The sequence below is a fragment of the Phyllopteryx taeniolatus genome, chromosome 19 (assembly GCF_024500385.1).
Source record: "Phyllopteryx taeniolatus isolate TA_2022b chromosome 19, UOR_Ptae_1.2, whole genome shotgun sequence".
Classification (NCBI taxonomy): Eukaryota; Metazoa; Chordata; class Actinopteri; order Syngnathiformes; family Syngnathidae; genus Phyllopteryx; species Phyllopteryx taeniolatus.
The window spans coordinates 921,128-947,507 of NC_084520.1; the positions used below are offsets into that span (position 1 = coordinate 921,128).

The 26,380-nt window shown below is 45.4% G+C and overlaps 3 protein-coding genes and 1 long non-coding RNA gene across 7 annotated transcripts; 3 read left to right on the forward strand and 1 right to left on the reverse strand.

The window, feature by feature from the left end:
• Nucleotides 1-412: 412 nt before the first annotated feature.
• Nucleotides 413-8,979, forward strand: rfng (RFNG O-fucosylpeptide 3-beta-N-acetylglucosaminyltransferase). The gene is made up of 8 exons (XM_061756883.1): nucleotides 413-2,059; nucleotides 2,691-2,739; nucleotides 2,915-3,017; nucleotides 3,107-3,260; nucleotides 3,552-3,637; nucleotides 6,925-7,090; nucleotides 7,335-7,420; nucleotides 7,516-8,979. Exons 1-8 carry the CDS (start codon nucleotides 1,562-1,564, stop codon nucleotides 7,589-7,591), a joined length of 1,218 nt encoding a protein of 405 aa, XP_061612867.1. The 5' UTR covers nucleotides 413-1,561; the 3' UTR covers nucleotides 7,592-8,979.
• On the forward strand, nucleotides 3,645-6,917 carry LOC133469615 (uncharacterized). Its single transcript, XR_009785741.1, has 4 exons — nucleotides 3,645-5,794; nucleotides 5,953-5,995; nucleotides 6,084-6,140; nucleotides 6,233-6,917. It is a non-coding gene; the product is annotated as an uncharacterized LOC133469615 (long non-coding RNA).
• Nucleotides 8,980-10,298: 1,319 nt separating the features above from the next.
• dcxr (dicarbonyl/L-xylulose reductase) lies at nucleotides 10,299-13,611 on the forward strand. 2 transcript variants are annotated; one of them, XM_061756918.1, is made up of 8 exons: nucleotides 10,326-10,590; nucleotides 11,144-11,241; nucleotides 11,323-11,477; nucleotides 12,061-12,103; nucleotides 12,230-12,329; nucleotides 12,407-12,471; nucleotides 12,942-13,059; nucleotides 13,269-13,611. In XM_061756918.1, exons 1-8 carry the CDS (start codon nucleotides 10,539-10,541, stop codon nucleotides 13,370-13,372), a joined length of 735 nt encoding a protein of 244 aa, XP_061612902.1. In that variant the 5' UTR covers nucleotides 10,326-10,538; the 3' UTR covers nucleotides 13,373-13,611. The 2 variants fall into 2 exon arrangements, with proteins under 2 accessions (XP_061612903.1, XP_061612902.1); XM_061756919.1 differs by lacking the exon at nucleotides 11,144-11,241 and having other exon boundaries at nucleotides 10,299-10,590.
• Nucleotides 13,612-14,349: 738 nt separating this feature from the next.
• LOC133469626 (ras-related C3 botulinum toxin substrate 3-like) lies at nucleotides 14,350-26,236 on the reverse strand. 3 transcript variants are annotated; one of them, XM_061756923.1, is made up of 5 exons: nucleotides 26,036-26,236; nucleotides 21,853-21,970; nucleotides 18,397-18,459; nucleotides 17,670-17,829; nucleotides 14,350-16,525 (listed from the first exon to the last, which is right to left on the reverse strand). In XM_061756923.1, the coding sequence occupies exons 1-5, from the start codon at nucleotides 26,068-26,070 to the stop codon at nucleotides 16,395-16,397; spliced, it is 507 nt and encodes a 168-aa protein (XP_061612907.1). In that variant the 5' UTR covers nucleotides 26,071-26,236; the 3' UTR covers nucleotides 14,350-16,394. The 3 variants fall into 3 exon arrangements, with proteins under 3 accessions (XP_061612907.1, XP_061612904.1, XP_061612905.1); XM_061756920.1 differs by lacking the exon at nucleotides 26,036-26,236 and adding an exon at nucleotides 24,278-24,881; XM_061756921.1 differs by lacking the exons at nucleotides 18,397-18,459; nucleotides 26,036-26,236 and adding an exon at nucleotides 24,278-24,884.
• Between the last annotated feature and the right edge of the window lie 144 nt (nucleotides 26,237-26,380).

A 26,380-nucleotide genomic window follows, 5' to 3' on the forward strand; every position in this document is an offset into this window, starting at 1 on the left:
TAGCTAATCATGAGTTTTCTTACATCAGACCAAAAAAAAAAAATAATACACAGAAATGTAACTTTTTCAGTCAAATGCGTGAATGACATCTCAATTTGCAGATATTAACGGGTGTTAACATTTTAATAGCAAAGCTGAAATAGTGTTAAGACACGAGAGACTGCCGTGTGTTGAATCTGTTGTTGAAGAAACTTTTGACTTTAAACTTGACCAACTAACTTCACGGCTCATTTAAGAACAAATGTATTTCGCTATAATTGTTTGCTAATTGACACTATTTTCCATTATTACCTGACGCCAAAGAAGATAGACTGTTTCAATTCTTTTCGATGTCTTTTTTTTTTTTAAATCCTAGATTTTATTTTATTTTTATTTTTGTTGTCCGCGCAAAACTAATGAGACTATTTTGAAAGGTATTACCGGAAACAATACTTGATGAGTCCTGGAACCTGAGTGGAGAAGCAGCGAAAGCAACTTTGTTTTCGCTTGTTCGAGGCGATCGGCGTTCACGCCAAAAGCTGCGGTCGAATCTGCAAAGGTGATCGAGAAAACCGTGCCGAGGTTTGAACATAAATCGAAAAAGAACGGAGGCGACAAATGTCGAACCCTCCGACTTCGTCGCTCGTGAGGATTGTTTGCCAGTAAGCTAACTTAGCTAAGTGTTCGAGTTCAAGTGGTGCAGTTGATCAAATTCACTTGCCTGTCGAGCCATGTAGCGAATTCCGATGTTTCATGGGACGTTTTTGTGAAGAGCAAGTGCCGCCGCCGTCGTCGTCCTTGTCCTTCTTTCCGACCCCCAAAAACGCTTTCAGCCCGGCTTTGGTGTCTTTCCACTGCGACTCGAGGCTAACTTCGCACAGCTGCATAAGAGGTTGACAAACATAGCAATGAATATTACATTTCAAGCAAACATTTCCAAAAGTCACTTGAGTCAATGAGAATAGTAACCGTTCGTGTGTTCTTGGCAATTTTGTTGACGCAGAGAGCAACGCGCACATTTTATTGTGCTGTTCATAAAAGGAAGTGGTCCGACTGCTAAATACTTAAAGGGAAAGATTGACGATTCTAGTCATAAATGTGCAGGCAGTTGTCGCGCCATTTTAACATATCTACTTGCCATAAATGTGTATTTGAGGTAACCACTGTTAATATTAAGACATCAAAACGAAACTGTGACTTTGCGCAACCTTTTTCTACGAAAAACTCAAAATTGAGGAGCTGTGGGGGGAAAAAAGTCACGTTATTGTTCCTGTCTTAGCACTGAAAAAGGCATATTGTCTTTAACAGCGGACATTTTTAATCAATAGATAAAACCGGTCAACAGAAAAACGTTTTTTTTCCGCTGATTTAAGACAATTTTGATGTGCTGAAAGGCCGTCTCTAAACAGAGGAGTCCAGATGCCTTGATTCAACCTTTGCGGAAACTCTTGCAACCCTCCGCCCCATCCTCCGTCGGCGTTTTTTTTTTCAATACCGAAAACCTCAACTCCTGCAGAATCGGGTGTGATGGAGTGAGAATGGGGCGAGGCAGCGTCAAAAGTGGCTTCAGCCCTGGAGGCTGATGCGCCGTCTCCATCGGCCCGCCAGAATGCACATAGCGTCGGTTGGCGTCAGTAAGGTCGGCTTCCTGTTTTCTCTGGTGCTCTGCGGCCTCCTCTTGTTGCTCATCCCGGCCCTCCAACCCACGGCTCGCCAGGTGGACCTGCCCCGGCCCCGACCTCGAGTCAAGACCTCAGCCTACACTTTACAGCACAATCGTGGGCTTCCCGCAGCGTCCGATTCTGCTGGGGGCACAGATCGGGCCACGGGGTTGAATATAAGCTCAGGACGGTCGAATGGTACCGTTGAGACTGAACGTTTTGGGACTGATGACTACAGGGGGACATACTCTGATGCGGTTTCCGTCCCTGAAGGACGAGGCCAAATACTTCCTGGATCTAGATCACGGGACCTGTTGCAATTAAAGGACATTTTTATTGCAGTTAAAACCACCAGGAAGTACCACAAGTCCAGACTGGAGCTGCTGATTCAGACCTGGATATCTCAGGCTAAAGAACAGGTAATTGTTGAACATTCCGTTCTTTTGTAATCACAAATTACGAAAACATGATTTTACTCGTTGGAAAAAATAAAAACTCTGAACCGGAGAAGTAATCCTAAAATCTCGTAGGTAGTACATTCGTGTGGGCTATTGGTAATGTCGTGATTTATGTACAGCTTCTGCACCAGGTGCTTGTTTGAACCCCAGTCACCTTGTCGAACACCACCAACAAAATGCTCAGCGCCTTTTCCGCACAATTCAAATCAAAGTTGCAAAAAAAGCGAAACACACGCACAGTGAATCCTTTGGTGCTGTCAGAAATGAGGTCAATAAAGTTGGTCCACTTTATGAAAGACGTCCAAAGTTTGTAGCAGACAATTCACAGCAGTAGAATTCTCACCCAACACGGCGATATATGCCGCGTTGACATTCGAATGCTTTTATTTGCACGCAACAGAAGCCGAAGACTAAATTCCTCCTTATTTTGACGATGCGATTGGCCGCGCCTCACTTCCGCTCGGCCTTTGCTTCACTTTTACCGGCACCGCTGCTCACCACCCAGCGTAAACAACGGGCTGATTGTACGAGAGCAGCGTGTGCGTGCGCCGCAAGCGGACAGTTTGGAACAATGTGTCATTGTCTCTTCCAGACCTACTTATTCTCAGACGGGGAAGACAAAGAGCTGCAGATGAGAAAAGGTACGGATGCCAAATAGAAGCCGATCAATTCCAGAACCCACAGCAGAGAACAGGAAAAAAAAAAAGACAAGTATCAAGTATTAAAGCGTTGAGTATTCATCGAATGATTGATAGATTTCGAAAGAACTGAAGCTTTTCTGATCTCTCTTTCTTTTTTTTTTTTTTTTTTTTATAGGTGTAAACATTATTAACACGAACTGCTCCGCGGCTCACACTCGACAGGCTCTTTGCTGCAAGATGTCTGTTGAATATGACAAATTCATTGAGTCTCAGAAGAAGTGAGTGTGGGCGGGGAATATCCCAAAAGTCAGATCTGAGAAGAAGACCCCGGACAACAACGTGATGAGTCATGGTTTGTGCGCTTTAGGTGGTTCTGTCATGTGGATGATGACAACTACGTGATCCTGCCGAGCCTGTTGCAACTGCTGTCTTCCTACCACCACAGCCAGGATGTTTACCTCGGTCGGCCCAGTCTCGACCATCCCATAGAAGCTGCGGAGAGGGTCAAGAGCAATGGATTGGTCAGTAATTACACCTGAATTGAGTTTTATGGAATGAGAAATATAGTCCATTCAAGAAAAGCAAAGAGATGAGTTTCCCTCAAAGGTGTTGCAGCTTAAATGGAATCATGGTTGTTTGGCTTACATGGCTTTGTGGAACACCAATATTGGTATTCTGCATTCACGTTTGTGTCATGAAATGAACATTTTGAGATCTGTGTACAAGCACTGCACACATGAGCACCAATGCCAGATGTTTAATGTTCATGTTTGTTGACTTTCAGTTGTTGTTGTTGTTGTTTCTCGTTTCAGGTGTCAGTCAAGTTCTGGTTTGCAACAGGTGGAGCGGGTTTCTGTATCAGCCGAGGTCTGGCACTGAAAATGAGTCCGTGGGCCAGGTAGGTGCTGCCCTCTCCTTATCACACTGTATTTTTAAGATGTTTTACTTAGACTTCACACCAATTTTATCGGCCTTATCGGTATCGGCCGACAATTACCATTTTATTACCGACCGGATACACTCGTTACCATGGCAACGACGACACTAATGGATTGCGCCGTGTGTCTGTAAGAGCACACGGTTGGACGTAAACATGCCGCCGTACTGTCGACTCAGGCTCTAAAAGTTTGGTGTGGGTGAAGTAATGTAATTAAAAATAAAGTCATTTAATTACAGTAAATTAGCACCCATTATTTCTGTCATGTAATGTTGGTTTGTATTAGTTTTACTGTATACTCTCAGGGTGGCTTAACACTCGGTAATCCGTGCAGTGCGTGGGACCCAGTTAACTTTTGGACACCTCAAGTCCAGTATATTTGACTAGTGTGAGTGCTCTGAAGAGGTGAGCAAGACCGGTCACGGCATAATTGGTCATGGAGACAGACTTGCGCACATAAAATTACTGTAACGTGAGCGCGAATCACAATGTTTAATGATAACCACCACTAGCAAAAAAATATAAATAGGAAAAGTACCGTAATGTCTCATGTATAATGCGCAGTTCCTCCCCCCCAAAGTCAACAGTGCGCATTATACATGGGTATAGGGGGAAATGAAAAATTCACATTATATAATGCCATCTAGAGGTTAGGAAAAAGCTGTACACTTTCATCCCAATATGCCACTGCCCCCTAGAGGTTATGAAAAAGTTGTACACTTTCATTCTAGTATGCCACCTAGAGGTTATGAAAAAGGTGTAGCCTACACTTTCATTTCAGTATGACAGGGGTACATATGACTGCATGGATGCACAATTCTGCTCATAAGTTTACATACCCAGGCAGAATTTGTGAAATATTTTTTTATTTATTAAATACGACTGATGACTGAACAACAACCATCATTAATTTCTTTATTGTTGTGTTTTGTTTAATGATAATGCTTTTCTGAAATGCTTGACAGTTCAATTTCAATCCCATTAAAATAAAATTAAATATCTTTCACCTGGTCCTTCATGTTTTCTTTGAAGTGTTGTACCCATCTTACAAATTCGGCCTGGGTAATCCAACATATGAGCACAACTGTGTGTTTTCTTATTTACTAAATAAAAGCAGGGCTGTGAATTTCAAAATAAGAGCTAGCAAATAAAAAGAAAGTATTACGTGTTCAAATAAAGTGCTTAACTTCAGAATAATTCTTTGAAAACACAAAGAAAATACAGATAGTACTTCATATTTTGAACATATGGGTAGAAGCAAAATCATGCATTGTATAAATGCATTCTACATCGGTAGAAGGGTTTTCCAGAATTTTGAGGTCAACTTTAGGTGTGAGGATTATACACGAGAGATTACGGTATTTAAATTCCGACAAAATACGTTTAAAAAAAAAAATTACTTCCTGGGTACATGGGTACCACCTAGGTCATATAATTGATGTGATCCCCTCTCTCTTCAGTTGGTAAGGTTGACAGCCAAGTCAGGAAAGTTGCACTTAACTCATTCCCTGCCAATGCCGTCAAAAGACGTCATTCAGAATCCATCTATTCCCTGCCAATGCCGTCTAAAGACGTCAATGGCGTTTTTTAACCGGGATGGGTAGGGGAGGGTCTTGTGCAGTTTGTGTGATTGTTGAGCCTCTGGATAACTGCAATGAGGATTGGCACCCTGTAGAGGGGAACAATGCCTTGAGGTAAACGTCCCTCCCTAAGAGGAAGAAGAGGAAGAATGAGGAGGGGCCGGGGTGCAAGAGACAATGAGAAAAGGCAAACATAATGGCGGAAAAGAGAATAGAAAATGAAAAAAAATCTAACAAAAAAGCTTTCGGAACTAGAAATTGATTGCGCCAAGGCAAAAAAAAAATATTCCTGCGACCGACAGGAATGACGCCTTAGATCACGCGGGGGAATAAAAGAGGACGCTCCAAGCCAGAATGACGCTCCAAGAGATGGCTTTGTTGCAAAGCTATTGGCCAAAATGGCGACATCCTCGGCCGCTTGGCAGCTGATCGTCTGCCGACCAGGATTTGAGTAACTGGGATCCGGAGTCGTCAGATGAGTGAACGCCCTCTGGATCGCCAGCCGAGCTTCATCCCTCCGGATGACATGGAGACAAAGGTAACTCGTTTGCAGCTTGCGTTAGCTACATTTAGCGAGCAAACACGCTCCTTTTAATCCCTGTTACATCAAAACATTATTCACATTACAATGAACGGTAACATCTGTTGCCAGTACTGATTGGAATTTAGAATTTTTGGATTTTGTCCATCTTGCAGGAATTCAACACCCGCGAGTCTTTTACGATGGCGATGAAGAAAAGTAATTATGACTTTTTTTTTTGACCCCTGCAAAACACATCAATAAAAAGTAATCTCTACTAATGGTATGTATTTTAAAAAATGTACAGGTTATGCATCCAGCAGACGTTCGACCCCCATTCCAGTAAGCAGCGCAGACAAAAGAGGTCATTGAATGATTTTTTTTTCCCTCCACGTCCCACGACAGCAATTTCAACAGTGTATTTTTTAGTAACGGTTATGTTTCTAAACTGCACAGGTTGTGCTTCGACCAGAAGTAGGGACTGGTTTTCAAGGACAATGACAACCACACAAGACCGACACCAGAAGAATAAAATCCAGATGTGGATAAAACTTTGCTAGATTTTATGCGGAAGGTAATAAAAACCTGGACGATTGAGCAAACGGTAGAGGAGGAGAATTTGGAGAAAAAAAGTGCAAGTGTGTTTGTTTGTTTGTTCGTGCATTTTTGTCTCATGTAAATTCTGTACATAGTTATACTTGTAAATAAATACATTTTCTGTCAAAAGTAGTTTCTCAGTGTTGTTTTATGTTCCGAGGTTTGAGATTTTCACGAAAGAAAAAAAAATATTGGCGTCAAAGTCATTGTTCTGCTTGATGCGTCTGCTTTCACAAAAAGGCGGTTTTCTCAGTTTTTCTCCCTCCAGAAACAGATTTGGCTGAAAGTAGCCAATATTTGACTGCTGATTACTAAAGAACGGTAGAAGCTCCAGACAAACTTTTTTTTTCTTTCTTTTGGTGCTGTTGGTGTTTACGTCGCCATAGTACACAATATTCCGCGGGGCTTGGGAAATGAGGGAAATTGCCGCAGTCCATGCACTGGTTGCACAATTAGTGCAGTGCTCATTAACTACAGCCCATGTCACAAAGCAGGGAAGTCCCTGTGGAAATAAAGTTGAAGTTTGAAACTCTTGTCTCTTGTGGTTTCAGTTTGGGGAATTTCATCAGCACCGCAGAGAAGATCCGGCTCCCGGACGATTGCACCGTCGGCTACATTATTGAGGCTCTGCTGGAGGTCAAATTAATAGACACACACCTCTTCCACTCCCATCTGGAGAATCTCCAGAAGCTTCCCACTGACAACGTGTTGGAGCAGGTCAGTGTGTTTGTGTTCTTCGCCTGTTCTCCTCAGAAGGTTGGCGTAGTCTCTGTACAAAATGTGACTTGATAATTGAAAAAAAAAAACCAACAACCATGCGATTCATGAACAATGACACTATTTGGGGAGATATGCAGCTCCGTGACTTTATCGAACAAAACAAATAATAAGCACTACATTCTACATTTCTGAGTCGCTTTGAGAACGCAAACTCAGCAGATGCTTGCTTTCTCTCTAATAGGTGACACTTAGCTATGGAGGCTATGAGAATAGATGGAATGTGGTCGGCATTGTTGGAGGCTTCTCACTGGTTGAAGACCCAACAAGGTAAGGAAAATCAGAATAGTCCGTGAACTCGGTGTTTCTCAGCACATATTCTCATGTGATGCTGCGTTAAACAAGAAACTCTTCTCATTCCACAGGTTTAAGACAGTCCACTGCCTACTATATCCTGCTACTGACTGGTGTCCAAAGCCCAAACCGCATAACAAAAAATGACTTCCACCGTAGCTTTAGCCAGCAGCTCCAATAAGCATTCAAAGTGCTACCGTGTTCTGCTGAGATCGAGCAACCTCTAGCCAGGAATTCTTCACAACTGATGCTTTAATTCAAGGCCGGCTCACCTCCTACCTCATGCGTGTTTGACATGATTAGAATCCTTTGCCAAAACACACCCTCGGTACAAAGCCTTAGCTTAGAAAGTCAGAGAGCGGCTATCGGAAATGAGCTGGGAAGTGGTTAATGGCGTCGAGCGCGTCTGGAGCTTCTTTGACGCAAGTATGCGACAACGCAAGGAAGAAGGACAAAGGTACCATGGACACAATCATGCTATGATGTTTGTTTAAAGTGCAAAACATTTTCTTCTACAGCCCTATTTCCACCAAGCAGTACAGTTTGATTCAGTCCCTCTTGCTACACAATGTTTTCCATTTCTTTCTCTTTTTATTATACTATATATATACAGTAAATATCTATTATAATGAGTTGCTCAAAAGACATGGAAGACTCAAGAATGAGATGACGTACTTTACACGTGTATAATGAATGAACTTAAGAGTATTATTTAGGGTTTGTTTGTTTTTACCAGGTTGCCAATGACAACAAAACTTGCAAGCTTTTATATCCAGTGTTTTTAATGTTGTTACACATGATCATAATGTCATCCAGTTGCGCTTTGGGTGTTTGCGTACAGGCCCACGTATTGTTTTTTTGCACGATTTGGACTGCGTACGTTTGGTGGGATGCGAGATGCTCTTTGCCAAAGTCCTTCTCCGTGCGGTCACTAAACGTGAAGTGCATACGAGCGGGAACGGGATCAGAGTCCAAATTTGGATATCACAGAGCCGACCAAACAATGTCAACAACGCTTTCCCTAAAATTGGATGTTGGATTTTGGTCATTTTGACGTGTGCATCTTTATTACCAAATACATGCAAAATGTAACATTACGTTATGTTCATCGATGCAGCGTGAGCCTGATAATGTTTTTCTTATACACTATTACCTCTCTGTCAAAGTCTAGCCTGAGATTAACTTGACGTTTATTTTTTTTTTTGTTGTTTTTTTTCTCTCAAAGATGCACTAGTGCAACTATTCCAGTCTGAGATCCTACAAGTTTTTGACCCGGGTTAGTATAGTACGTGGCATTGCAGGTTTGACAACTCTGGTGAATTATTTGGCTCCACTCCACCATAAATCAGTATTTCTACTTATTTCTTTCCATCTATTATTATGTTTTTTTTTTATTTTTATTTTGCACACAGGCCTCGAATGGCAAATCTACACGCGTGTCACTGCAGGTCGGTGCTTGGGGCTGTGATGTGAAGTCTTTTGTCATTCATGTGTTATGTTGTTTGATTGAAGTAATAAAACGTTTCTGTGTCATGTTTCAAGACTTAATTAATCAAGAGGCATATCATCATGTGACCAAAAATTGTGACGCTATAAATGCAGTATTTGGAAAGGTACAGTGGTAAAGGGAAAGGAGAATCCAAAGATCACTTGTGGCTGAGCTCCAGAGATCCAGTCGGGAGATGGGAGAAAGTTCTGGAAAGTCAACCATCACTGCCGCCTTCCACCAGTCGGGGCTTTATGGCAGAGTGGCCCGACGGAAGGAAGCCTCTCCTCAGTGCAAGACACGTGAAAGAGTTTGCTAAAAAACACCTGAAGGACTCCAAGATGATAAGAAATAAGATTCTCTGGTCTGGTGAGACCAAGATAGAAATTGTTGGCCTTAATTCTAAGCGGTACGTGTGGAGAAAACCTGGCACTCCTCATCACCTGTCCCAATACAGTCCCAAGAGTGAAGCATGGTGGTGGCAGCATCATGCTGCGGGGGTGTTTTTCAGCTGCAGGGACAGGACGACTGGTTGCAATCGAAGGAGAGATGAATGCGGGCCAAGTCCAGGGATATCCTGGACAAAAACCTTCTCCAGGGTGCTCGGAACCTCAGACCGGGCCAAAGGTTCACCTTGCAACAAGATAATGACCCAAAGCACACAGCTAAAATAACGAAGGAGTGGCTTCAGAACATCTCCGTGATTGTTCTTGAATGACCCAGCCAGAGCCCGGACTTAAACCCAACTGAGCATCTCTGGAAAGACCTGAACATGGCTGCCCACCAATGTTCACCATCCAACCTGACAGAACTGGAGAGGATCTGCAAGGACGAATGGCAGAGGATCCCCAAATCCAGGTGTGAAAAACCTGTTACATCATTCCCAAAAAGACTCATGGCTGGATTAGCTCAAAAAGGGTGCTTCTACTAAATACGGAGCAGAGGGCCCGAATACTTATGGCTGTGTGATATTCCAGTTTTTCTTTTTTCATAAAGCAAAAAAAAAAAATCAACAATTCTGTTTCTTTCCCCTGCCAATTTTGGCGTGCTGTACATTTATGGGGGAAGGAACTTCAATGATTTTAGCAAATGGCCGCAATATAACAAAGATTGAAAAATGTAAGGGGGTCTGCATACTTCCCGTACCCACTGTATACTGGATGATTTAAATTTAAGATCATGATCATGATGTACTTTTACCGTTGCTGGCTATAAGAACGTATGACAATTGTTTGACTCAAGTTCATTAGCATTAGCAGTTGTGGTTTCGCCGAAGGCCATTATTATTATCGCGAGTGTCGTTTCCAGAAGCGCGGAAGTGTACGTCATCATCGAGAGACGGCCAGTGATAATATTGGTTCCCTCGTTTATTTAGGTAAGCTCCAGCTCAATTCGTACCATTAACTTGAAACTTCGGACCCGAGCGGCGCAGGTCAACCTCTCACGTGTTTATTTCATCCGTGAAACGCACTGAAATGGGAATTGAAGTGAGCGATCGTGCAGGTTCGGTCGCGTTCGAATGACGTGTGCGCTTCCCTTCCGGCCTGAACCAGTAGTGCAAATGTCCTGTATTCATCTGGAGCGGATTTCTTTTGGACCTCGTTCGGCATGGAGATTTCATTCAAAGGCAAACACGCTCTGGTCACCGGAGCAGGAAAAGGTAAAAACCACAGGAAGATGTAATGCATTCAAAAAGAGCATATGGGAGTTTAAAAAGTACTAACAAGCGGCCTATATAGAATAAACCGACTTTATGATTGACGCTACAGTGCTCGCTCACAATATCGCACTTCATCTATTGCTGATTCGATGACTTGTGGATTGTTTTTTTTCTTTCATATTCATAGCGTGCATAAGTCACCATATTGCATGATTTTGAGTCTGCTGTATTTTTGGTGGCAATATAAACACTTTCTAGTTTAAAACATTCAAACTGGGAAGAAGAGAGCATTAAAACACATTACAAGGAATAAAATATACATGATGTACAGTACTACTGTGCATTACTGCACGCTGAAGAGTTTAAAAGGTGTTTAAGAGCATAACAAATGTTGATGAGTATGGCGGAGGGTAATGGGAGTGTGGGGAAGGTGAAAAAGGTTCATACAGCTTTAAAATATGTATAAATAATCCCAAATATATGTGTGGCTTGGCCCAGAACCTAACTCCCGCCATAAACGAGGGCTTAACTCTACTTTTTGAATGCATCTCAGGGATCGGCAGGGCCACGGCCCGAGCGCTGGCACGTTATGGGGCGAAGGTCACAGCGGTCACGCGCACGCAGTCTGACCTGGACAGCCTGGTGCAGGAGGTGCACGATTATTCCGATTTGCGACTGTTTCTTTTCTTTTTGTCCTGCGGCCGTGTGTCTGATTCCGGTGTGTTCCCGCAGTGTCCGTCCGTCGTCCCGGTGTGCGTCGACCTGGCAGACTGGGAGGCCACAGAGGCGGCCATCAGAGACGTAGGCCCCGTTGATCTGCTCATCAATAATGCTGCATGTGCCATGCTCCAGCCATTTCTGGAGGTCACGCCTGACCAATTTGACCAGTAAGATCAATGTTGTCAATTTCAACTGGGGTTATTGGGTAGCCTACCTAGAGAGATTTTCCGTAGCGTGGCCACGACGGCGCTGCGGCGTACGCCGCAAGAACCCTTCCGGTGTACTAATATCAGAATAGATCAAATATTTTCTTAATATCGTTAGCCAGAGCTGCAAGGAATGCAAAGTTATCAATGTTCTTTCACCTTTATTCCTGTCATAGTGTGTTGCGTGTTTTTGTTTGCACATTAAGGACAAAAAGTCCTGTTTTATTTAAAAAAAAACAAAAAAAAAAGAACATTCAAGCAACACATTTTTCCTCATAATAACCAGTTAGCTGTCTTCTCTGCGTTCCATAGTATATTTTAGTGCCTTGGAAATGCTCGTGCTGCCAGACATGACGACTTCATGTCAGGAAAAGCCCACTAGAACCCTCTTACGTGGGCTTAAACGGAGGAACTTGAAATGCTGGCAGATGTGTGCTGACTCCTGTTTAACATCAATTTTAATCAATTGAACTCGAGCCCTGATTGATTGGATGAATGGAAAAGTGTGGCTCAAGAAGTAACTGCAATGTCTTTTTATTTGTAGATCCTTCGCTGCGAACGTGAAAGCAGCGCTGCACGTGTCGCAGGTAAAGATGCGGGGACATACTGTAACCGAATGTTGAGGCTCTCCCGGCTTTTGTGCGGAGTCGAACTGTTTCTCCTGAATCAAAGAAGGCTTCCGCGCGCGCGCGTGTGTGCGTGCGTGCGTGCAGGTAGTGGCCCGCGGGATGCTCGGCAGACGATCGGGAGGCTCCATCGTCAATGTGTCCAGCCAGGCGTCGCGGTGCGCCCTCAAAGATCACACTGTCTACTGTGAGTAAACGGAAAGACACGATGTCTCTCCCGACTGAGTCGCCTTGCGCTTGTACTTTGCATTTGATCACCTTCAGGTGCCACCAAAGCAGCGCTGGACATGTTGACGAAAGTCATGGCTCTGGAGCTCGGACCCCATCAGGTACTCTCTGTTATTTAACCGTTAACTTCCTGTTTTAACGGGTTTTTATTAAGCGTAGGAAAGATGTACTGGAGGTGGTAGGATTACGCAACAATTGCAAATGTCATTTTGACGAAACTCGATTGAGGAGTGGCACACGGGCCGAGGAACACCTGCGGTAGTTAGATTTTGTGCTGGCAACCCGGATTGCCGTTTGATTATTGATAGATTTTCGGTGATGTCATGCCTTTTTTGCGCCTCCCTTTCTTCATGTGTTGAATACTTTTTCCCTGCGTCATTTCATATTATTACACACAACTTAATTTCTGACCTTATTTGTTCTACTTTCTTTGTATGTGTGGATTACTTGGGTTGTTCCCAACATCTGGCGGAAGGTTCAGGTCCATAGCACTTTTTTGGAAATGTACGTCGTGAGAAAAAGGGAGTGTTTGAAATATCGCCCGTCAAATCCCGTGTTGTGTTCCGGTCAGATTCGCGTGAACAGCGTGAACCCCACCGTCGTGATGACCGAAATGGGCCGTCGCGGCTGGAGCGACCCCGAGAAGGCCGAGGCCGTGACATCCCGCATCCCGCTGGGCCGCTTTGCAGGTGGGAGCCGGCAGACTCGAGTGCTCTTTTTCCATCCGTCGCAGTCGGCTTGTGCTCGGTCAACAGGAAATTGTTCACAAACACAAACTCGATGTTTGCGCCTGCAGAACTTTTTGGCCGAATCCTCGTTTCCCCCTTGGCTGTTCGATGAAGCGTAACTCGACTTTGGACAGATGCCAACCCGTTGACCGCTTTCTGTTTGTGTGCAGAGGTGGATGAAGTGGTGAACAGCATTTTGTTCCTGCTGAGCGACAAGAGCGCGATGACGACTGGAGTGTCTCTGCCAGTGGATGGCGGCTTCCTGGCCTGCTAAACCCGCACCGCGTCAGCAGCAACTCTTTACCGCTCCCGTTTCATCTCTTTTTCGGTTGGAGCCTTTCATTTCGTTTGCCACGTCTGCGCCGCCGTGCCGCTCGATTTGACCCGTATTTGTATCCTTATGCGTGCCGGGGATGCAGTAAAATAGCGTGACTAAAGTCTCACACAGTGTGCTTAGCGGGGTGTAGCAATACCAAAATGAATATTAAAAGTGAAGCGCATGCAAAGGTCTGATCTAAATTCACGTTTCAATGATGAATAACTAGTTTTGAAATCAACTATTGTTCAAGTTACGGTAAAGAAGGGGTTTGGTAAATGCTCGCAATATCTTAACGTTATTATTCATTACATATGACGATGGGACACGTTGGCGCAGAGTTAGCAAGAAGCACGGAAGTCGCCGCAAATGATTTGCTTTCGCAGGCCGCATAAAACGATGTGGCGGGCCAGATGCGGGCCCCCGGGCTTTGAGTTTGACACGCGCGCGCTCGACGGCGGAAGGCGCGGAACAGAACGAACCCGCGTATCGGCCTTTTCGAACACTTTCGATTGGCGCTGTGCTTTCCAAATATAGTCAAATGATGTGCCTTGACTCGATTCAGGTTTCGCGGGATCCGAGTCGTCGAATTATGAGATGACAAGAATAATTCTCTGTTTGTTGAATGAACACAATGCGGAACGTGAGCGGATCATACATATTGTATTGACTCGCGTTGTTTCATGAGGTCATCCCGTTTGACCGGTACCCGCCGGAAGGACTAAATGTGAATTCCATCGACTTTCCGTTCGTAGTGAGGCAAGGGGTCACTCTTAGAACATCCGTAATCTTAAAACGAGTCTCAACTACTGTATTCGAAAACAAAAAACCTCCAGGGACAAACCTAAAAAAAACAAAAAACAAATGAAAGATTAATAAATGGCAGAAATGTCTCTTACAACTCTCTTATAACTTAAACAACACGCTGCTATAAGTGTCCATATCCAGGTCATTTTATTCCACTTTTTTTTTTTTTTCATGATTTTACATGTAATGTCTCGTGTGTCAAACAAATGAGGACAAAAAAAAAAAAAAAAAAAAAACCCGGACGTACATATACATTTGTATTTAGTATTCCAAAAAATTGAAATATTTAACCACACAGACGTGAAGTCATCATTTTTTTTGTTGTTTTTTGTTTTTGTTTTTTTTCAATGAGACACAGTTGGAAGAAGTATACAATTGATTTTACAGCACATACACACATGGCCAATGCATTTCAACCTTTCCGAAGAATGACAGTGCGTCAAATAACCCGAGAATTTCCATGCAGTAGCAGATTAGGAATTCCTTTTTTTTTTTTTTTTTTTGGGCCCCTTTTATTTTACAACGCTAGCAACACTTTGTACTTCGACATGACGTCACTTTGCCTCATTTTAGAGTTGTAAGAGCTAAATATTCAGGTATATTTCGATATTCATAAAGCATTCAATTATTCTGTACATCAGCAGATGGTCTTTCCTTTTTTTGTCAGTCGTGTTTATTACTGCAGCGCGACGGGATCTTAGTCCCCAAGATTTGACACTAAAAACTCGAACGTCTTAAAACAACGCTGTCTTCCATGCACGCCCCCCCAAACTATCAAACAATGTTCTTGCGCACGCACGCAGACACAACATCAAAACAATGGCGGAATATTTTAAGAGCCATGCAAACTCCTCCACCGTCGGAGGCAGCGAGGTTGTTGACGCTTGTCTGTCACTCGAACGCCCGAGTAACCACGGACGACGTTTGACAACCGGCGACGGAAAGCAAAACGTCCGTGTCATCCATCTTGCTTTGCGTGATTTTGAAATGCATGTCAATCAATAAAAATGGGATTCAAAGTCACAATTGGGCTCTTCGCAAGGTCATGTCAGTCTCTTCATTGCAGCATAGCTTCTGTCGTATTTCCCACGGAGCCGCTTTTATTGAGTCCAAATGGACGACGGCACATTTGGATACGGAGGCCTATCGAGGGTCTTCGGTTGAGGACACGCTCCAAACCTTTTCGGATAATGATATTCAAATGTTTGATATGAAAACTATGCCATCGGCGATCGCCTCGCCTACGAATTTTGCGGGCAAATTGACCCACAAGTTTCCTCCGTTGTTTCATGATGTAATAGTACGTTGTAATTGCAGAACTCGTGTCATTTTCACGTATTTCACGTTCACTAACACTCTCAACATTTGACAACGCAGATTTTCCAGACTTTGGTTCCAATTTGGAATACCCCCCCCCCCCCCCCCCCCTATCTATTATTTTCACGTCCTTATGGTTCAATTCAAATTGCGAGACTCGTTTTCGGATAGCCAAACGTTCGTTACCTAATCGGAAATGTTTGTCATCACGTTAACCTCGTCATTCTCTTGAAATTGCGGGACTATTCCGATTTACGACTTGTATCTCCTTTTCAGATTTTGTTTCACCGAGGGCAACATGTCGAACTATTTCTTCTCATGTTCATCAATGCTCTGCTTTACAAAACAATAACAGTTCCTTGATGTCAACATGCTTAAATTGTCATTTCAGGACTAGTTTTCGGACTAGACGGCGAACCCTTTAAGTAGTTCCTCGTATTAGTAGTCTAACCTATGAATTTACTCGGTATCCTTAAGACATGGTCACAGTTCACGTTCTATCAGTCAGCACTGCATTCATTCAAGCGAGCAGGACTAAGAAAGACAGGACAGTCTAGCAGTGTAAGACAAGTAATAGAAACCTACGTTAGCCCTCTTGGGAACTCGGTATGGTTCTATGAGTACAAAGTACCGTAGGTAGACAGTCACTGTATTTGACCTTATTCAGTAATGAAACACAATCAGAGAAATATTGGTCCTGTTACCAATATCGCGTTGAAAAAACATCAATATAAAGAAAGCAATCTTAGCGGTGCACACCCACTCGAGCTAGTTTTCGCCCCTCATCCTCTTCGAGATGTAGTGGTCCTAGTTGAATGACTTGCAGTGAGTGACATGTTTTTGCAGTGTTTTCCTCTCAGAACATGGTGCACCTCTTTCCCCTCTTCTTCACCGGCGGAGGGCAGAGCACCGCTCGGATGGCCTCGTCGAACACCGTCTTCAGGCCTCGCTGGGTCAGCGCCGAACACTCGAGGTACTTTACGGCCCCTGAGGACCAGGGGAAGGCTATGATCAGAGACGTGTTTCCCCACAAGATATTGCTTGTCCAGCCCCACCGAGTCCAGCGTCTATCGACCGCTTGAAGTTTTCCCACAGCCCACTCAAAGCATCCTCGAGCAAAATCATGAATTCCCAGTTGAACTAATCACTATTGCCCATACGCCATTTCGTCACGTCTTTGTGAGGTTTGAGGGTCCACATTGGTCATTTCATCACTGTGAGGTTATATTGAGTCTGAGCAAATCAAAATAAAGAAGAAATGGTAAACTCATCGTACTTATCAAACCACTAAATGACTGTCTATTTTCACACAACTGTGTGGTTGGAGCCGTATTTCACAGTTGGGATGGTGTTCTCGGGCTTGCAAGCCTCCCTCGTTACGTAACAACGCTCAATGCTTAGGGCCAAATGGTTACATTTTAGTTCCGTCAGACCACCGGACATTTCTCCAAATATGAAGGGCTTTGTCTCTTGTGTGCATTTTTGCAAATTGTATCGGGATTTCTTTTGTAGTGATGGCTTCTTCCTGGCAGAGTGGCTTTTCAGCCCACAGTACTTGTTTCACTGCGGTTACTGACACACTCTTACCAGCTTTAGCCAGCACCTTCACAAAGTCTATTGCTTTCGTTCTTGGGTTGACCCTACATTTCGGCTCAAAGTACGTTCATTTCCGGGACACAGAACCCGTCTCCTTCCTGAGCGGTATGATGGCTGAACATTCCATGGTGTTTATACTTGGGTATAATTGTTTGAACAGATGAATGTGGCACCTTCAGACATCTGGAAATTGCACCCAAGGATGAACCAGACTTGTACAAGTCCACAATTGTCTTTTTGACATATATATATATTTTTGGACTTTCCCATGATGTTACACAAAGAAGCAGTGTGTTTCACGTGTGCCCTCAAATACAGCCACAGAATTCATTTTCCAAAGACATGACATCATCACTTGGGTTTTCCCAAATTGTTTAAAGGCATAGTGTTCTTACTGTGTATGTAAACTTCTGATTTTGAAGAACGTCATGACAAATATTTGTCAAAACTGCTGGTTACTGCGAAGTGAGTGGAATTGATTTCACTAAGACCACAACAGCCGTCGTATTTGGATATCGGGAACACACGATCTCACCGATCTCTCGGGCCATGGCCAGACCCTGCGGGTAGGTGATGGGGGAGAGCTTCTTGTCCCGCAGCCTCTCGATGGTGTCCTTGTCATCTCGCAGGTCGAGCTTGGTGCCCACCAGGATGATGGGTGTGTTGGGACAATGGTGTCTCACTTCAGGGTACCACTGAGGCACCACACACACACACACACACACACACACCCAAGTACAAGGACCCACAGGCACATGCACACACGCGCACAAATGCATGTCCGAGTTGGTGACAGGAGAAAGAGAGAGAATTTAGATTCACAGAGACGCAGGGGTGTTTTCGCGCCTTCCCATGACGACGACGACGACAAAGTTGCTAATTAGTCTTTCTTGAACGGAAGTATGTGTGTGGAAAAGAAAAAAAAAAACCAACCCATCCTCAGGCAACATATACACACGCTGCACTGTGAGGTTTGACCCTCCGAAAAGTGTGGTTTCATATGAAAGCGTCTCATGATGCTCAGCAGATAAAACCACAGAGGGCCGTCGCGCTCACGCTCGCACGGTGCTGAAACTCATTCAGACCTCGTCTTGCAACCGTTTTTTTTTTTTCCCCCCGGCCCAGAGGGTAAAAATCCAGTGGATTGCGAGACGGGGTCTGGATGAGTGCAGTAAGCCAGGTGGAGCCAAAGATGTGCCTCGTTGTGGTCAGACTCGGCGTGGAGGGGATAGGGAGTTCGGGCGAACAGTCAGCGTACTGACCTTAGCTCGGACGTTCTCAAAGGAAGCCGGACTGACCAGGGAGAAGCATATCAAGAACACATCCTGGGAGAGAACCAGAGACATGACGAGTTGAGAGCGAGATCTGTGCGTGCGAGAGTCCGTGTGTATACTGTACGAGTAAAAGACGGCCGAGTGTTGTCCAAAATCCTAATCCATCAATCCTCATCGACTATCGATTTGTCGCTGCTAAATTATGCGGAAAGTCATCAGGATGTTAAACATGTAATATACACAAAGTATGATTCTACAGTATACTGAATGTTACTTACCATTATAGAAATAATTACTTGACGACATTACAAGATTTCTTGAAAAACGTTTGTGGCTTTTTTTGTACTCTTACAAATGATTGTAGATTTTTTTTGTATTGTCTCTCCTCATGTAGCACAAGCGCCAATACCAATGAAGTTGGGATGTTGTGTAAAACGGGAAAAAATGAAAACAGAATAGAATGATTTGCAAATCCTTTTCAATTGAATACACTCCAAAGACAAGATATTTCATGTTCAAACTGATAAAGCTTGTGCTTTTGCAAATATTCACTCGTTTTTAACTTGATGCCTGCAACACGTGCAACTTCAGTTGCTCAACAATACCGGGGTCTCCGTTGTTGTGTTTTGCGCTTCGCAATACGCCGTCGATTTTCAATGGGAGACAGGTCTGGACTGCTGGCAGGCTAGTCTAATACTCGCACTCGCTTACTACCGAGCCACACTGTCGTAAACACGTGCAGAATCCGACTTCGCCTTGTCTCGCTGATGTCCCTCAAAAAGTAGTTGCTTGGATGGCAGCATATGCTGCTCCAAAACCTGTATGTACCTTTCAGCATTAATAGCGTCTTCACAGATGTGCAAGTTACCCATGCCGTGGACACTAACAAACCCCTAGACCATCGCAATTGCTGGCTTTTGAACTTTACGCTGCTAACAATCGGCACGGTGTACGACCGGTTAGAGGGTCAGCCTCACAGTTCTGAGGACCCGGGTTCAATCCCCGGCCCCGCCTGTGTGGAGTTTGCATGTTCTCCCCGTGCCTGCGTGGCACTCCGGTTTCCTCCCACATCCCAAAAACATGCGTGCTAGGTTGATTGAGGACTCTAAATTGCCTGTAGGTGTGTGATGGAATTTTTTTTATACATTATCGCATAAAAACACATTGTTGCTGTAACTGCACTGAGATGATAGCACCCTTGTTCACTGGAAGCAGGAGCAGTTTGGAGGAGTGCTACAGTGCACATTCCACAAGGCAATGGTTTTTTCTTTCTATGTGGCCTGCGATTGGCTGGTGACCGGTTCCTCCTCGGTTGGCTGCCCGAAGATAGCTGGGATAGGCTCCAGTACGCCCGCGACCCTAGTGAGGAGAAGGGGTAAAGACGATGGATGGATGGAATATAAGACTATCCATCCATTTTCTACTGCTTATCTGAGGTCGGGTCGCGGGTGCAGTAGCTTTAGCAGGGAGGCCCAGACCTCCCTTTCCCCATCCACTTCAACCAGCTCTTCCGAGGGGATCCCGAGGCGTTCCCAGGCCAGCTGAGAGACATAGTCTCTCCAGCGTGTCCTGGGTCGTCCCCGGGGTCTACTTCAGGTGGGACGTGCCCGGAACAGGAGGAGGAGGAGGCGTCCGGGAAGCATTTAAATCAGATGCCCAAGCCACCTCATCTGGCTCCTCCTGATGTGGAGGAGCAGCAGCGGCTCTACTCTGAGATTCTCCCGGATGACCGAGCTTCTCACCCTATCTCTAAGCCCGGACACCCTGCGGAGGAAACTCATTTCGGCCGCTTGTATCCGGGATCTTGTTCTTTGGGTCACGACCCACAGCTCGTGACCATACGTGAGGGTAGAACGTAGATCGACCGGTAAATCGAGGGCTTCGCCTTTCGGCTCAGCTCCTTCTTTACCACAACGGACCGATACAAAGTACGCATGCATCACTGCAGACGCCGCACCGATCCGCCTGTCGATCTCCCGTTCCGTTCTCCCCTCAGTCGTGAACAAGACCCCAAGATACTTGAACTCCTCCACTTGGGGCAGAGGACCACGGTCTCAGATTTGGAGGTGCCGATTCTCATCCCGGCCGCTTCACACTCGGCTGCGATCCGCTCCGGTGAGAGTTGGAGGTCACGGCTTGATGAAGCCAACAGAACCACATCATCTGCAAAAAGCAGAGATGCGATACTGAGGCCACCAAACCGGACCCCCTCTACGCCTAGAAATTCTTTCCATCGGTGACAAAGGGCACCCTTGGCGGAGTCCAACCCTTTGTCTGGTCCCTCACCTAGGACCTGTTTGCCATGGGTGACCCTGCCAGGGGCATAAAGCCCCAGACAACCTAGCTCCAAGGATCATCGGGACACACAAACCCCTCCACCACGATAAGGTGACGGCTCAAGGAGGAGCCCAGAGAATATTTGCAAAAAAAATAGCAATAAAGTTAATCACTTTGAACATTACCGATCTTGTCTTTGTAGTGTATCCAACTGACTATAGTTTGAACATAATTGTACAGTATTCTGTTTTTATTTTAAGTTTTACACAACGTCCCAACTTCATTGAAATTGGGGGTTGTCCAGTCTAAGATCACTCATGAGGTTCCCCAAGGATCCGTGCGAGGCCCTCAACTCTTCATTTTGTAAACTGTGCAGGGGCTGCAGCTAGCGAATATTTTGGTATTCGAGTATTCTACTAAAAATGTTAGCGAATAGGAATAATCAAGTATTCGGATAAATTATATATTTTGCTCGGTTAAAGACCATTTATGAAAAAAAAAGGCCATTTCACTTATAAATGAATGACCTGTCGTTTTTCCTTTTTAAATTCTCAACGGTTTTATTTCTTAAATTCACATTGAGCAGCAAACTATTTTCTTGTCTAGAAATAGTTTCAGCGAGGCATGAAAACACACAATTCAGTTTCAACTTGGCCTTTTTTTATCCCCCCGTCTTATCATCCTTAGCATTTCTTGTCGTTCTAAAAAACGCATAAGGCATTTATTTAAAAAAAAAAAAAAAAAAGGGCATGAGGAGCCTGTTGTGCAACTTTACTTGAGCAGCTAACATTTTAGCATTTAAACTGAGCTGTATTACATGTCGAATCGCAATAAGTTCCGGCAGAAGAAAACGTGTCACTTTTTTTTTTCCGCTGCCCCAAAACATTCGCCAAGTCAACATTTTGCAAAACTTGCTGTCTACTTGTCGCTAAGCGCAGACTCAAAGCCCGGGACTGTCGCGTTTCGTCACCACACCGCTCGCTGAGTGGGAGAAAAAACGTTAGCATGGCACCAATGGCGGATGTCGTGATTTCATTATGATATTAATCACCACCGTCATCAAATCACTGGTCGATTGCATTGCCTTTTACAGTAAATGGAAATATAATCATGTTAAAAAAGGTAAGCGGAGAAAATGCATAAACTGGTGAGGGCGGGTTGGGTTACCGTCTGCGGGTAAGATAATGGTCTGAGCCTATCGTAGTCCTCCTGTCCGGCTGTATCCCATAGGCCCAGATTGACTGGTTTCCCATCCACCATCACATTGGCAGAGTAGTTGTCAAAGCTGCAGGGAAAGAGGAGTTGATACACACACAAAAAAAGGACGAGATTTTGGAGACCTAACAGTAGGAGCGCGCGTTTGACTGTCCGCGCCCTGCGATTGGCTGCCGACCATCCGGGGTGCGCCCAACCTCTGGCCCGCAGTGAGCTAGCGACACTTATTTGGAACATTCGCCTTCTGGATGGGAATTTTGGCCCACGTCTACAATGTTTTTTTGTTGAAGATGCCTGGGGATATTCTCATTCATGCTCAGGGCGTTGAAGTGATCGCAACTGCGAGACGTTTGGCCTCTCATCCGAGGAGGCTTTGCAAATAGATTTTCAAAACCGCACGCCTGGGTTGCGCTCGAGTATAAAGGCAAAACTGCACGCGGGATAGCCGCAGTGACGTCAGCGCGGTCGCCACCTGTGCGAGTATAAAGAAACCTTTAGTTGGGATGCGCCAGTGTTTGTGTGGAAAACTCAACTATTTGTGCTCCAAGTTAGCGGCACGCTGCAAACCCACGTGTGGTATCGTGCAAAGAGGGGGAGAGCCATTAAGCTGCCTAACAGAGAGGCCGTTGCCAGCCCACAAGAATCGTTGGGTGGAAACTCGCTCATTAGTATTCCGTTGAGTTGTAAAGCGAAAGTGGCGTTGTCTGACGGCCAAGGAGGCCGTGCTGTTTGTCGGAGGCGGCATTACTGAGTTTCATTGGAATGGACGAAAGGATGGCATTTCTAAGTGGAGAGCCAGCAAAGGGGACATTTGACATGTTTATTTGCATCAATAGAGCCGAGTTTGGCTTCAAACCATCGTGTCATCAACCCGTAGTTATACTCACATGCACAGGAAGTCCGCTAGTTAGGTTCCGCATATAGCGTATTGGTTTTTTTGGGTGTGTTTTTCATTCGTCTTTGGAGACATTACGCGACTCAGTGAGTGTTTTTTTTTTTTTTTTTCCTTTCTCAATGTCTTTATGTCAGCAAAGTGCTCCCCGTCATTCGAGTCACAATCCAGCAGGTTTGTAGGTCAGGTGTTTAAGAAGTTGATTGAAAGAGGGAAGAAGCTGTTGGAATGTCTGCTGGTTTTAGTTTGCATTGTTCGGTAGCGCCTACTGAGCCGGTGACCGGGATGTGGAGGGTCCGAGAGGATTTTGCACGCCCTTGTCTTAGTTCTGGCAGCGTGAGCAAGTCCTCAAGGGTGGGTAGGGGGGCACCGACAATCCTTTCAGCTGTTTTGATTGTCAGTTGCAGTCGGCGTTTGTCCTTTTTTGTAGCAGCACCAAACCAGACTGTGAAGGACCGATTCCATGACCGCTGTGTAGAACTGGCTCAGCAGGCCGCGCTTTCTCAGAAGCCGCAGGAAGTACATCCTCTGCTGGGCCTTTTTGAGCTCCAGAGAGACTGTCATTTCCAGGAACTTGAAGGTCTCGACGAATATGCGAAATGACATTTTTCGCTGATAGAGAAGCATATTCCCCGCCGCCTTTTGTTTTCCCCGATGACTCCATGAAGATGGAAGCCCGGAAGCATGACGGCGCCATCGGGTACAGCCTCACAAAGCCAAGTCTCCGTAAAGCACAGGGCGGCGGAACGTCCGAAGTCATTACTGGTCTTTATCAGAAGATCAAGCGCGTCCATTTTGTTGGGTAGGGAGCGTAGATTCGCGAGGTGGATCGACGGAAACGCCAATCTGTGTCCTCTCTTGCGGAGCTCGCTTCCCTCTGTGGCGTCGCCTCCGTCCCCAAGCGCCAAAGACCGCGGTCGCCGCTTCCGGTGAGTAACTTTGCGAAAGTTGGTGAAAGAAAGTCCGGAGTAGCCTCCTTGATGGTTAGCAAGTCTCCCCTCGTGTCATGTCTCCAAAGACGAACGAAAAACACCAAAACAAAAACAATACTCGAGAGCGCGTAAGCGAGGCGTCCGCACGGGTAGGTGTTGCTTTTTAAATCGCGGCTATCGGTTGCTAACATTAGCATGTCAATGGTGTTCTGAATTGTCTGTTAGCACGAACCTAAGCGGACTTCCCTAAGTCCCGTTTTAAATACACAATGTGTAATGATTTCCGTTTTCACGTTTTGGTCTGACAGGAAACTTAAACTGAGAGTGGCATTAAACAGCTCGAAAAGCCTCTTTCGATGAATTGGTCAATATTCGCCAAGCGAGTTGAATTGAGTTCACTGTCGGCGGTGCTCTCAAGTCAAAGCAGAAACCAAAACGCCTCGCATCTCCAAAAGCTTTTTATCTGATCACTTGCCACGAGCGCACAAATGTTACGTGCCACTACGGCCGCTTGGCATCGAACCGTAGCAGCGAATGTCGTGCGGTTACTCACACGGTGGGGATGTATTCACCCGGGAACGCGTTGGTGGTGTAGCTAATCAGCAGACAGGTCTTACCCACAGCCCTGAGAGACAAAGGAGAGCAGCACAGTTGCGCAAAGTATCGGATCAAATGCCGCATCCGTCTCGAAAGACTTGTATGCATGCAGTTCGTGTGTGCGATTGAAGGGAGGCAGCTACTGCTTTTCAGTCAATGCCACGTAGACACTGGCCTACATTCATGTTGCCCGAGGGACACAGTTGGCCCCCCCCCATCACAACTCGCACGCATTCGTAATCGCAGGCAGAGACTGACCTCTGACCTAACTCGCGGACGTCAATTGGCGTGAGGCGTGTGCGGAGCGGGATTTTGTGGGCGTGGCTCCGGAGAGAGGTCAAATTGAGAAACGCATCGGAGGTCAGCGACTTGAACCGTCCGAAATAATGCATAACGGTTGACATTGAAGGTGAGAGGGCCTCAATTGTTTTGTCTCGGTCACATTTTGGAAAAAAATGCAAACTTTTTCACTCCTGTTAAATGTTTAATGGCTGTGGAGAAACTCCTAATATTCAGTTTATTTTAATTATTTATTTTTTTGCTCATAATAATAATAAAAGGTTTTTCTTGTCTGATTTGTAAATTGCAACAACATAACTTGCTCTTTTTCTCGTGACTTCTTTCCCTTTTCAGTGTCGCCCCGCTACTATTCCGTTACAGTTTAAAGTCGACGCGCACGAGGAGATCGGAAATGAAACCGACCAATGGGTGCCCACGCAGATTTGTTCAAAAATAAATATCCTCTCAAGGTGAGTATTTTCTAGGGCATCGTGTAAGCATAGTGTAGCGACTGTCTGTTTAAAAATAGGTTATCTAGTACATTTGAAGAGGCAATGTTTTTGGACAGAACATTTTCTTGATTGTTCTTAACTTAAATAAAACTATGGGTCGCGACGATAGAAGAATTTGGGCGAAGAACCGGCGCCTTAAGCGACATTGTCTCCATTGTGCACATTTGTCATTAGGTCGACATGGTGTCGTGTGTTGCACCTCCAATCGGACGAGAACAAAGAAAAGCCTGTTGACAAATAACTGCGCTCAGTTTTGAAATGTTCAGTGCGGTGTGGATATGATAATACGCTTCTTATTGGGGGGCTTGTAGTTTGCATCGCCGAGGGTTCGATGGGTCGGGCCAACAAAATGACTGTAACCTCGACATTGTCTGTATTGGCGACGTCAAAGATCGACTTGAGTGCACAGTGGCAACATCTCCACGGACAACCTGAAACGAGACCCCCCACGCAGGCCACTCCCTGCGTGGAAATGTCCATATGCTTGCATAGCATGCGATGGTTTCTTCCAAACTAGTGTCATCACGGCTGGCTTTTCTTGTTCGTTTCAAACAGTGACAAAGCCCATGCTCAACAATGACGACCGCTTCACGGTGGCTCCCATCCACACGGGGGGTGGGGGGGGGGCAACACATTCCTAAGCGTGCATCAGCACTTCAGCCTTCCTCCAGTGGCCTACAAGGCGCGGAGGTGGTCCGCATAGCATCCCGACGCATTTTCCTCGAATAGCCCGCACGAGACACTCGAGGCCGCCGTGAAATTGAACCGCGGAGCAGAACAACAAAAATCGAAGGGACGTACATAGGGCGAGCGACAGATCAGCGAGCCCCAGCCCCTTTTTCGACATAGCATCCTCCCATCATCTATCCGCGGACGCGTGTCAATCGCGGGAGAAAAGCATTTGCCCCCCAACCCCCCCTTACCCGTCGCCGACCACCACGCATTTGATAGCCTGCATCTGTGCACGAGCTGAGGGCTTCCGGGGAGCCGGCGCTGGTCGTTGACTAGATCCGACGGGGAGCTCTTGGGACTCGGATGAGAGCAGCGGGCCAGTCCGCTCGGCGAGGGCGCTGCAGTGAAAGGCGAGAGGACGAGTGATGCCGAGCGGCTCCGGAAAGGACCGAGTCGACTGTCCTCAAAGGCGAAGCGGGACCGCATAGTTCGCTTCACTTCACTTCCGCTTTCGTCTAGCTTGCTGAGCGTGAGCGTTGCAACTTTTCTTTTGGCTATTTATTCATACTCAACAGTAATGCCAGAAAAAAAGATCG